A 12,151-nucleotide genomic window follows, 5' to 3' on the forward strand; every position below is an offset into this window, starting at 1 on the left:
GCATGAATGTTGAGAACAATGTTGAAACCGGTCCTCTTTCCCCAGGCTTTGAACCTAGCCTACTCAAGCATTTATGGCAGCTACCGGAACTTTGTGGGGCCTCCTCACTTCCAAGTCATCTGCCGACTGCTTGGCTACCAGGGCATTGCAGTCGTCATGGAAGAGCTGCTGAAGGTTGTCAAGAGCCTGGTGAGTTTTCCTGTAATGAGTTTTCCCTGTACCATGAATTCATTGGGGTAGTCAAAGTCAGCCCTGGGCATCTTCTCTTTCTGTCTGGGATGTGTGGCTCAAACAGAAAAATGATTCAGCTGAGCTTTAGACGTTTTTTCTAACTAAAGAGAATGGTAAATATGTCACTGTACTGCCTGGTCCTCACGAGACTGAGGCAGGAGTTTTGCTTAAACCCAGGAGTTGCAGACTAGCCTAGAGAACCTAACAGGATCTGATCCGTCTCTTACAGATAACACCCCTGGTCCCCCAAAAGGAAAGGTTAAAGTTACTGGACTGATTAGTAACTTTTTGTTGTGTCTATCTGTCTGAGATAAAGTCTGAGACATATTTAGTGGAAGCTGGCCTCAGATTGCTAGTATTACAGATCTGCACCATCAGGCTTCAGGAATGTTTTATAATCAAGATACTGTTTATCATAAGAGAGCATTGCTTCTTATATGCAGAAGTGATTCCCATCTTACCAAAGACAACTACTTTTACCCTAGACTTGAGAGGGTTGAAAAACAAAATAGAAGACAAAATCCCAGTCAAAAGATGCTTGCCACAGTCTGCTTTCTCCAGTTTGTTTCTGTTGGTGGTCGTCTGTGGTAGATATCGAGATTCTGGGAACCAAACAAGGATCCTCTGACCCAAGTGAGCAAGTCTTATTAATTAGCAAGTCATCTCTCTAGTGCTTGATTCTATAAATATTTTTTTTTAATTGTGAAGTTTTCATAAAACACAGATCTCTGTTTGGCGGTAAGTGGAGATCATGACCGCAGGAACTTTACGTTTACAGACCCTCAGGCATTCATGGTGGGCAGGGACAGTCACTAGGGAGGTACTTCAGCTGTGGGGTCATTCTTCACAAGTGCTGCAGTGAGAAGGCTCCTGACAGATGAAAGTGAGCTGCATAGTTGGGTGAAGCAAGTGCTGTGTGCCTTCATTCTGGAGACAAATGTGAGTGAAGGGCTTAGATTAGCTGCACGTGTGTTACGTCAGCGTGTGGTCAGAGTTGCACACATGACATCTGTACAGAAGCCTGCCTCATATTGTTACCACAGCTATGATAAACACCGAAACCCAAGGCAAAATAAGGGGAAAGGTTTTTTGTTTTTCTTACACTTCCACAGCACTGTTCATCATCAAAGAAGTCAGGACAGGAACTGAAGCAGAGCAGGAAACTGGAGGCTGACATACAGGCCATGGACAGGTGCTGTTCACTGGCTTGTTCCTCATGGCACTCAGCCTGCTTTCCCATAGGACTCAGAACACTTGCCAAGGGGTGGCCCCACCCACACTAGGGTGTAGCCCTCCTACATCAGTCACTGATCCAGAAAATACTCTACAGGCCTGCCTATATGCCTATAGCCCCATCTTATTGAAGCATTCTCCCAGTTGAGGCTTCCTACTTTCCAGTGACTCTAGCTTGTATCAAGTAAACATAAAATTGGCCAGTACAAAGCCTTATAGCACAGGTTTTTGAAAAGGGAAAATGATGTCCTATATAGGCCAACCCCTCCCCCCCATGTCCTCATGTAGAGAGGCTGTATGATCTCAGATCTGTGTACTTTCGGAGCAAGCATTCTTACCCATAAGCCATCTCCTTTGTTCCCACCTTGTTTTATGAGGCAGAGTATTGCACTGGAATGGAACTAGCCAAGAAGGCTAGACTGGACGAAAATACCCCAGGGAACCACTCTCCCTGTCTTCCCCGTGCTGAGATTACAAATGTGCTGCATTGTTCCCTTTTTATTGTTATTTTTAATGTATGTTTTGGGGCTTGAACTTAGATCATTATTCTTGCACGGCAAACACATTATGAATTGAGTTATCTTCTCATCCCTCACAATTTATTCTTTTATAGTGCTGTGAGTCTTACACATGTGTTCCATCATTGAGCTGTTACCTATTCTTCCCTTATTTACCTTTTTGGGAAAGTGTATTTCTTTAGGAACGGACTTTCATGTTTTCCGTGATCTGGCCATGTTTTTGTTAGGGTTCTATTTCTGTGATAAAACACTGGCCAAAAGCTACTTGGGAAGAAAATGTTTATTTCAACTTTCATGATTCAGTCACAGCCCATCACTGAAGGGAGTTGGGGCAAGAACTCAAGGCAGGAATCTGTTTCAAGGAAGTAATGCAGAGATCTGGGGGAAGTGCTTGCCCCTGGTGGCTTGCTCAGCCTGCTACCTGATAGCACCTAGGGCCATCTGGCCAGGGGGTGGCACTGTCAACAGTGAACTGGGCCCTCCCACCTCAGTCATCAATCAAGAAAATACTGGAGCTTGGAGAGATGGCTCAGTGGTTAAGAGCACTGACTGCTCTTCCAGAGGCCCTGAGTTCAATTCCCAGCAACCACATGGTAGCTCTCTTCTGGTGTGTCTGAAGGGAGCAGCAGTGTACTCAAATACATAAAATGAATAAACAAATCTTTAAAAAAATCCAGAAAGAAAATACTGTACAGATTTACCTACAGTCCAGTCTTAATGGAAGCATTGTCTCAATTGGGTCTGTCCTCCTAAATGACTCTAGCTTGTTTAAAGTTGACATAAACTATGCTGTAGAGCCCGCTAAGTGAAAAGAATGTTTGAATCTGAATGTGACCACCTGAGGACAACCTCAGTCCATCAAAGACATGGCATTGTCTTGAACTTAAGACTCAGCAAAGGCTAACAGCTCTGAGGAGTTGTGGGGTTCTAACATGGGTTGTATGCACTGATTTAGTTACTGTTTGATTGTTGTGAGGATACACCATGAATGACCAAGGCTTGCTTAGAGTTTCAGAGGATTAGTTCATTATGTTCATAGCAGAGAAGGAAGCAGCACGCTGGCCAGCCTTGGTGCTAGAAATCCAGCTGAGAACTGGGCATAAACAGCAACAATGGGCTGGCGTGGACTTTTGAAACCCAAAGCCTAGTGTCCAGCAACACACTTCCTCCAACAAGGCCACACCTCCTAATCTTTCTACTCTTTTTCAGATATCACAACTTCCTGGTGACTAAGCATTCAGATAGATGAGCCTATAGGAACCATTTTCATCCAAACCATCACACTTAACTAGAATGTAAAAGTCTGGTCATTCGCACATCTGTGATCATGGGAACCACTCACAGTTTATGGACTGATCTGCCCTGAAATTCTTGAAAATTGGGGAAGAATTAGGAATGCAGACCTCATATGGCAAAACCAAGAGGTGACATGGTCTAGCCTAGAAGCCGTCCTAAGCCTGTTGGAGGAAATAGAGGCTACGGCTCCTGGAGCTGCTGGCACTCTTGGTGTTGGCAGTAGGTCAGCAGACGCTACATGGGAACGTGAACTCTTCTGCTCCATTTCCTACCACTTCATGTGTTAGAAAGGGAGCCGGAGGGCTGGAGAGATGGCTCAGTGGTTAAGAGCACTGACTGGTCTTCCACAGGTCCTCAGTTCAATACACATGGCAGCTCACAACCATCTGTAATATGATCTGATGCTCTCCTCTGGTGTGTCTGAAGAAAGCAACATACTCATGTCCTCACATACATAAGATAAATAAATCAAAAAAAGAAAGAAAAGGAAAGGGAGCTGTATTTTAGAGTGTGAATATAGTTGTCTATAGACACCCAATAGAGGGCGCTCTATTTTCCCAGGTGGGATTCCATTCGCTAGCCAAACTGACTGTAGTTTTAGTCATACCTGTATTTTGTTCATGAGCTGGTTTTCAGAACACACACTGACTAGGGCCTTCTATGAGAATGGAGGATGATATCTAACAGTCTTTGTCTCTTGCAGCTGCAAGGCACAATCCTGCAGTATGTGAAAACTCTGATGGAAGTGATGCCTAAGATCTGCCGCCTTCCCCGGCATGAGTACGGCTCTCCTGGTGAGCAAGGCTGTCTGGAGTACCCTCATTGAGCACATCCCTCATGAGGAAGGAGTCAAGTTGAAAGCTATTGAGAAGGATCAGATTTGAAAGAAGCCCAAACCAGAATTTTCCTGTTCAGAGTAGAACAAACAAACACACCTAACAACTGGGTAGGGCTTTGGGATCATTATTTGTGGCTGAAGAACCAAGGGACCCAGCTTGTCAGCTAGCAAGGATTTTGATAATGGGATATTGAACATATTGTTATCCCAGAAAATAATCACCTACCAAGAAAGGCAGAGGGAGCTTAACTACCAGATCCTATTGCCCTCTTACTGGGGAAAAGCACTCAAAAGCAGCCACAAGGCTTTGCTTCCTGTACCCTCCCTCTGGCCTCTTACCCATTAGATAGTCTTGTTGGTCTGTAAAACATTGTGCCTTATCTGGCTCACAGGCTGTAAGAACCAAAAGTCCTTGGATGTGTACTTCTAGATCAACCTCCAAGACTTGCTGCAGGCTGGTATAATGCCATCCAGATAAACATCCATAATGATCTCAGTGTTGCTTTAGGATCAGTCTCGGCTCTACAAACCTTTGTCACATCAAAGTGCCTTTTATAACCAGGCATCAGTTAAGTGTATTCTGTATCACTGTGACCAAAATACCTCTGAAAAGCAACTTAGGGCAAGAAAGATTTATTTTGGCTCAGTTTCAGAGGGTTCTGTTCATGAACAGTTGGCTACATGTTTCAAGATGAAACATCACGATAAGCAGCATATTAAAGAGGCTGTTTGCCTTGTGGCAAACAAAAAGTAGAGAAAGGGCTTACAAAGAGTCCAGGGCAAAATATAGCACCTGTGGTCCCAGTGGCTGGCTTCTCCAGCCAGGCCCCATCTTTCCTTACCTCTTACTAATGCCATTATTCAAGAGACGAATTTGTTCATTACATCATATTCTAGTTGTCTGAAAACACCATATACCCATAAAGGCATACTTCACTACTCTTCCCCATGTGCTCCTCTAGTCTTACTCACACATAGGAGGCCACACGTGAATGACTCGTGTTGTCATCCTCTTGACTAGCCTGCTGATACGGCTGAGCTCCCAGATACAGTTGGCATTTGAGGGAACTCCTCTGCTATCATAAAATAACCATCAGCATGAACCTGGCTTAGAAGAATCATGTTTTGGTTCACTGAGAGAAAGCAGGTAAGGTAGTAAGACTACAGATAGAAAATTAAATGCTGAAGAGAAAGCCATGAGTCTTGGTAGAGCACAAATCAGTAGTTCACAGCAGTAACTTTGTTCATGCTTGCTGAGGGATAACCCAGGTGAACGGGTCTCTATTACAGTGGGTAGCTAGGGAGTTGTACTGACAAGTGGGAAATAGCAGGAACAGGAGGCATGGGCTCTCTGAGGTGATCAGGATGGTGAATCCTTAAGAAGACTTTTAGGGCCAACCTACGTTTTATGTGGTTAAATTGAAGTATGTTGAATCCAACTTTGTTCTTAGGGTAATTTGGGCTTGTACTAGGTTGTCTTAGATGTCTGTCCATTCTTGACCAGGTTAGCATTGAAAGTAATGACTCAAGTCAGCCATGTTGGCTTCTGTCTTCTTGGGACAATTCTGTGTTGTCTAGGCATTGGCAAAGATTTACTTAAATACTGTGAGAACTCAGAGAAAAAGTGTGCCAGGTTTTCCCACCAATATAAAATAAGCTGGAGGGTTTTTATACTCTTTATCAAATTAGACACACTGCTTTCTATGCCTGTAGAGATCCACTGAGTTTATCAAATTCCTTATCTGAATCCACTAGGGATGATGTTCTGGACTCTCCTTTATTCTTTTGGTACATTGGCATTCTCTGTCACAGTTGCCTTCTCTGAACATAGAGTTGACTGAGCAACCATTGTTGCTGGGAGCATGTGGCAGTCTCCATGACCAGGCAGTGTCGGAATGGCAGGTGCTAGTGCTGTTCCTGAAACCCTGACACTTACTTCTGCTGCCGCAGGCATCCTGGAGTTCTTCCACCACCAGCTGAAGGACATTGTAGAGTATGCAGAGCTGAAAACAGTGTGCTTCCAGAACCTGCGGGAGGTGGGAAATGCTGTTCTCTTCTGCCTGCTCATCGAGCAAAGCCTGGTGAGTTCTCAGGTCAGCCCACCCTAGCTGGGCCGAAGTTTTCACTGCTGGTGACAAATGTTTTCTTCTTTTCCTTCTGTGCTCTCTTTGTAAGGGTGTGAGGTAGGCAATGTAGTAAAGGATCATCATTTTTTCATAGCTGGTTTTTTGGTTTGCTACATTTACAAAACAAAAATATATTGTTTCTCTGTTTAAAGAGTGATTTTTTCCAGTGGACCAGAAAAGTAGCTCAACAGGACACTAACACTATTCCAGGAAATGCTGTGAACAATCCAGTGTTTATTTTTCTAAACTGGGAAAAGTGTAACTTTTCTCCGCCAGACACTTATAATCTTTCTCACTGTGAGCTACTCTTCCTGGGATAACTTTTTCTACTGTTTTAGTCTTTAGAAGAAGTCTGTGACCTGTTGCATGCAGCTCCTTTCCAGAACATCTTGCCTCGAGTCCACGTAAAAGGTGAGTCTGCATCATAAGCCAGAGTCCACACTGCACGTAAAGGAGTAGTACTTACACTGTGCAAACAGAAAAGACCAATGTTCAGTTATGCTAGTACCTGTTTGGAGTGTCCAACCTGGTTAGAACTCATTAACTCAAGCATTTCTAACTCTAATGATATCTAGGATCCATTTCAAAATAACACAGAAACAGGTAAGTGGAGATAATAAAAACATGGCCACCAAGTTGATGGTCACAGTGGATGATGAGAAAAGAGGTTCATTGTACTATTTTGCTTTACATCATGTTTAGAATTTTCAGTGAATTTTGAAAACTGCACATTAAATATAAACTCTTCCATGTTCTTCCATTCTGTTGATAATTGCATGAAAAAGTTAAACTAGTCCAAGCTGAAAGCAGATTCTAAATGATTACACTGCATAAATAAATGCATAAATAAGCTGTTTTAATATACTGTATACTTTAAGGTACTACAATATGCTCTTCCCAAAAAGAACCTGTGTCTATGGAGTTAACTTTAAATTTCTATTAAAAATTAAACTTTGGCAATTTAAAAATCTTACATAAGGACAGAGCATAACAATGTATTTTCCAATACAGAGGGGGAGAGAGTCGATGCCAAAATGAAAAGACTAGAATCTAAGTACGCCCCACTTCATCTTGTTCCGCTGATTGAAAGGCTGGGGACCCCACAGGTAAGTGATGCTGTGGTTGCTAGGAATTGTATACTGGGTAGAAAATCATCTCAGGAGTTGGGAGGGTCAGGGATGGGGAGCAGAAACAGCCTGACTTCAATCGGATGTCGCCTGCTGTCATACTCCACCCTTTCATGAACAACCCTCCCCCACCTCTTCTTTTAAGATAGGGTTTCTGTGTAGCTTTAGCTATCCTGAAACTTGCTCTGTAAACCAGGCTGGCCTTAAATTCATAGTGATCCACCTGCCTCTGCTTCCCAAGTGTGCACCACCACTGCCCCCACAGCTTTTTAAATAGGGTTTCTTCTTAGAAGAAATTGTGACAAAAAGCAAGATACAAGAATCAAGTTTACCTTAGATCTGGCATACATAACTGGACCATTGCCATTCTGAACCAGGATTTTTGTTTTTGTGTGAAGTTGTTTTATGGCCTCTGTTCAGTGGCATTGCTGGCTTTGAGAAGCCAGTTTTTTGTTTTCTTTGTGACTACTAGAAATATCTTTGGAAATTGCCATGTGACCGGGAGGCAAAGTTGCTGCACTTCACTCTTCTAGACTTCGGAATTTTAATCTTTAGAATATAGGTAATTACTGACATAATCTGTTGATGCTGCAAAACCCTGTTCTGCCAACTTAGCATTTTCTATCTACTATGGAATAAGCTGACTGGTGGTAGTATTTTTTAGCCTTTCAATATTCTACCATGGGTTGTAACACTCCATGTAATTTTTGCAGCAAATTGCAATCGCAAGAGAAGGGGACTTACTGACCAAGGAGCGGCTCTGTTGTGGTCTGTCCATGTTTGAAGTCATCCTGACAAGGATCCGGACCTTTCTGGATGACCCCATCTGGAGAGGGCCCCTGCCCAGTAATGGGGTCATGCATGTGGATGAGTGTGTGGAGTTTCACAGACTGTGGAGTGCCATGCAGTTTGTTTACTGCATTCCTGTGGGGACACACGAGTTTACAGTGGAGTAAGTGTGTGTGTTCTGCGACTCTCTGGAAGAGTGGGGGAACCAGCAAGGGAGGTGGTTGCTGAAAGGAGTTTGAAGTCAGTACAGCTGATGAAACTCTTAGAAAGTACACAAACATTGCACTAGTTTAATGCCACTGAGGTGTGGCTCCTTCTTTGATGCCAAAGAAAGGACTTAGCATGAGTATATGGAAGCTACTGACTCTAAATTTCTGGGTGGCAGATCCCTAAAGTTATTACTCTCCCCAGGTCTGTGAACTATAAAATGGCATGGTAGAGGAACCCAAAATTTGCATTATCAAAAATTAGACAAACTTCTTGTGCTTGTTTTTCAAAGGAGCTAATGTACCCTGATCATTGATCTTTGTTCAATCTCCTTAATGGTCGGTACTTGTAGGCAGTGCTTTGGAGATGGGCTCCACTGGGCGGGCTGCATGATCATCGTACTTCTTGGACAGCAGCGGCGCTTTGCTGTGTTGGATTTCTGCTACCATCTTCTCAAAGTTCAGAAACACGATGGCAAAGATGAGATCATCAAAAACGTGGTAGGTTTACAAAATCTTTTATACATTTGTCCTAACATAAAATTCAAGGGTAAACATAATGCACTCTAAACAAATATAACCCAAGAAAGTTTTTTTTTTAATATTTTCTGATTGTTGACACATTATTCTAGTCTTCTAGCTTCTAAACCATGTGGTTTTTAAACTGCTTTTATTAGCTTTCTGTTCCCCATAACTGAATTACAGAAAATACTCAATATATCGTTAAGCTTCCTTCTGCTTTCCATGACTTACTCTGTTGTATTGGTTTTCAGTTGCTCCCAGAACTATCACAGTAGGCTTAATGACAAAAATATTCCCATTGATCATCTCACTTTCAACATCTACATCGGTCAGCTGATTCCCCTGCTTCATCTCACAAAGCTGAAAGGAGTTCCCCTGGAGGCCTTGAAGGATAAATGTGCTTTCAGTCTCCTTTTAGTCACTGACTGAATTCAGTTTCTTCTGTAGCAACAAGGTCCATTTCCTGCTTCCAGCTCATTCCTCACATGCTTTTCCCTTCAAATGACAGGGACCACCCACTTTTGCCATATTGTTCCTATCAACAACTTAGGAAACTTTTCTGCTTAGATTATTAGTCTGGGTCTAGAAACTCAATGTGCGCATGTGTGAATGGTTATTCTATAGAGTTCCTATACCTCCTTTATTGGCTCACTGGAATATAACCAGAATATTTTCTTCTGCTGTGTCTTTGAAGTATTCATTTCAGGTCAATTTAACCAAAATTTTTACTTTCAAAATTCTTAGTTTTAATTTGGTTAAATTATATATATTATATAATATATATATATATTATATTATATATATATATTATATTCAAATGGTAATATTTTGTTATTTTATATAACATTATTTTTAAAATATATTTTTATATTCTGATAATTGAAGGCTTTGGAGTCGGACGTGTAAGACTGGCATGACAAGCTTTTCTTCTCTAACCCGACTTAAATGTCTCCACTGAAGATTTGCTGCCAGTTGTTAGCACCCTGGGTTATTAGAGCGTCTCATCAAGTCTCCAGGTGTAGGCCGTCTTCCGGTCTACTCTTCTTACATTTACCTCCTGAGGGCCGAACCAGCAGTGTCTTCAAGTTCTGTCTCTGTGATCTTTATCCAGACTTAGAAGATTCTCTCCACAGAACTGTTAAACTAGAAATATATATATTCATATATAATATATAAATATTCCAGCTTTGGGCTCATAGGTTCTTTTTGTTTGCTTTTGGGTTTTAAAGGAAAGGGTCATCCAGCGTGACCTGGAACTCACCATGTGCCCAGGCTGGCCTTGAACTCTAAGCAAACCTGTTTCATCTTGAGTACAATACTGATGATATAAGCCACCTCTTCTGGCCAATAGACAAGTGATAATTGAATGAATGTGTTTTATAGGTCTATACTTAGTAATACCAAAATTACAAGGTGGATTTAAATTGGAAATATATTATTCCAACTGTGATATTAGAAAGATGGGGTCAATTTAATTTTCTATAATTTTTCTGAAGTAGAATCATTGAATTTTAAAGTATAATGAATTTAACAGCCTGATCTAATTGTAGCCATTGAAGAAGATGGTGGAGAGGATTCGAAAGTTCCAGATTCTCAATGATGAGATCATCACTATCCTGGACAAGTACTTGAAATCTGGTGATGGGGAGAGCACACCTGTGGAACATGTACGCTGCTTCCAACCACCCATCCACCAATCCCTAGCCAGCAGCTGAGGGCTAAGCTCACAGCATCCCAGTAACTGATGGCATGTTTGTCTTTATGTAAACTATACTGAAATTTTTAGGGGATATTTTCCATTATGTCTGAACCTAATTAAGGGGGTACTTTTTGATCTGAAAGCTTAACTTTATAAAACTTACTTATTTTTCTATACTAAAATTGTATATGCCTTTGGAATTGGGAAGTCTGAGAATATGGTTACTAGTTGTTGGCATTATGGTCTTAACAAATATTTTCATGCTGAATATTCCAGTAGTTATAAAATTCACTCCTTATAAGAGCATAATAACAACTGATTGTATTTAAAAAAAAAAAAAAAAAAAAGAAAGAAAGAAAACCTACCAACTGCTTTCAAGTGTAACAGCTAGCTTTCTTTAGGGGTTTTTGATGGGCTTTTAGGAAATCTTTTCTAAGTCATTGTCCCTTTATGCTAAGATGGTAAAATGTGTCCTCTGTCCAGCAGATCCAACAGTGAGTCCAATCACCTAACGATTAGAAAAATAAAAGCTAACGGAACCTATTTGTGCGTGTTCACTGGCACGAGCAGGACAGTCTGTTCCTGTACGTACCCACATGTCACGTGTTCAGTAGGATGAGATCATGACATCTTTCAAACAAAACTGGAACATGGCATTGAGGTCTGGGCAGGGATGAAATGAAAGGCAGTGAGATGTCACACAACAATTGTGTGCTGTCCATAAAGGACATGAAAGGGATACCAGAACTTCTATAGTATGTGCATCTACTCTTTACGGCCAACAGTGGGGCTGGGGTGGGGAATGGCATGGGGCAAAAAGACACTGCAAAAAGGGGGGAACCTGACTCTCGGCATACCTTCTAGATTTCTGGGGGAATTATCTCACTATGGGACTTGAGAAGTGAAAAAGAGAACCCAGTTTTGCTCTACTAACAGAAGTATGAAGGTGGAAAATTGAGAATCTGGTACAGGATGAGCCACTCACATCCCAGCTACTTGGGAAGCTGAGGAATAAAGATCACTGGAGCCCAGGAGTTCAAGGACAGCAAAAGGAACATAGTAAAATCTGTCTAAAGCAAACCTATCAGAAAAACATCATTGGGCTGGGAAACACCAAAGTCCAAAAGCTTTGAGCTTTATTTTACACAGAAAATAAAACACAGGTACTATTCAGCTGTACTGTAAACCTGAGTTACATTTTAAAGAAGCCTATTTATCAAAAAGTTACCTAAAATATTTTTGTTGATATGAATAGTCATAATGGCATCTGTACTGACCCTATGAAGTGTAGATTTTAAAAGTTACAACCATATTACCAAGTGGTAGGCCAAATAAAATGCTTGTGTACAAGATTATGTACATATAAAGTGTTGTACATACAACACACATTCTCAATGCGGAAACTTCACCCCAAGGGAATGAACATTGGCTTTTTTTATGTGCAAAATAAGACATAGATACAGTACATAAAACAGACATGAAATATATCTGTGAGGGTGCGGGAGAAACCTGTTCTCTCTGGTACTTAAGTTACATAAGAGGGCTGGGAATGTAGCTCAGTTTTAG

At 41.5% G+C, this 12,151-nt stretch overlaps 1 protein-coding gene across 1 annotated transcript in view; it reads left to right on the plus strand.

Annotated features, from left to right (window-relative positions):
- The window catches only part of CYFIP1 (cytoplasmic FMR1 interacting protein 1), an 87,261-nt gene extending 76,147 nt beyond the window's left edge, over positions 1-11,114 (plus strand). The window contains exons 24-31 of the mRNA XM_080914257.1: positions 46-189; positions 3,982-4,072; positions 6,067-6,197; positions 6,581-6,653; positions 7,254-7,348; positions 8,083-8,321; positions 8,718-8,865; positions 10,437-11,114. Coding sequence (XP_080770383.1) covers positions 46-189; positions 3,982-4,072; positions 6,067-6,197; positions 6,581-6,653; positions 7,254-7,348; positions 8,083-8,321; positions 8,718-8,865; positions 10,437-10,601 — 1,086 coding nt within the window. The 3' untranslated portion in view covers positions 10,602-11,114. The remainder of the gene's footprint in view (positions 1-45; positions 190-3,981; positions 4,073-6,066; positions 6,198-6,580; positions 6,654-7,253; positions 7,349-8,082; positions 8,322-8,717; positions 8,866-10,436) is intronic.
- Positions 11,115-12,151: the final 1,037 nt, after the last annotated feature.

The sequence above is a fragment of the Micromys minutus genome, assembly GCF_963924665.1.
Source record: "Micromys minutus genome assembly, chromosome: 3".
NCBI lineage: Eukaryota > Metazoa > Chordata > Mammalia > Rodentia > Muridae > Micromys > Micromys minutus.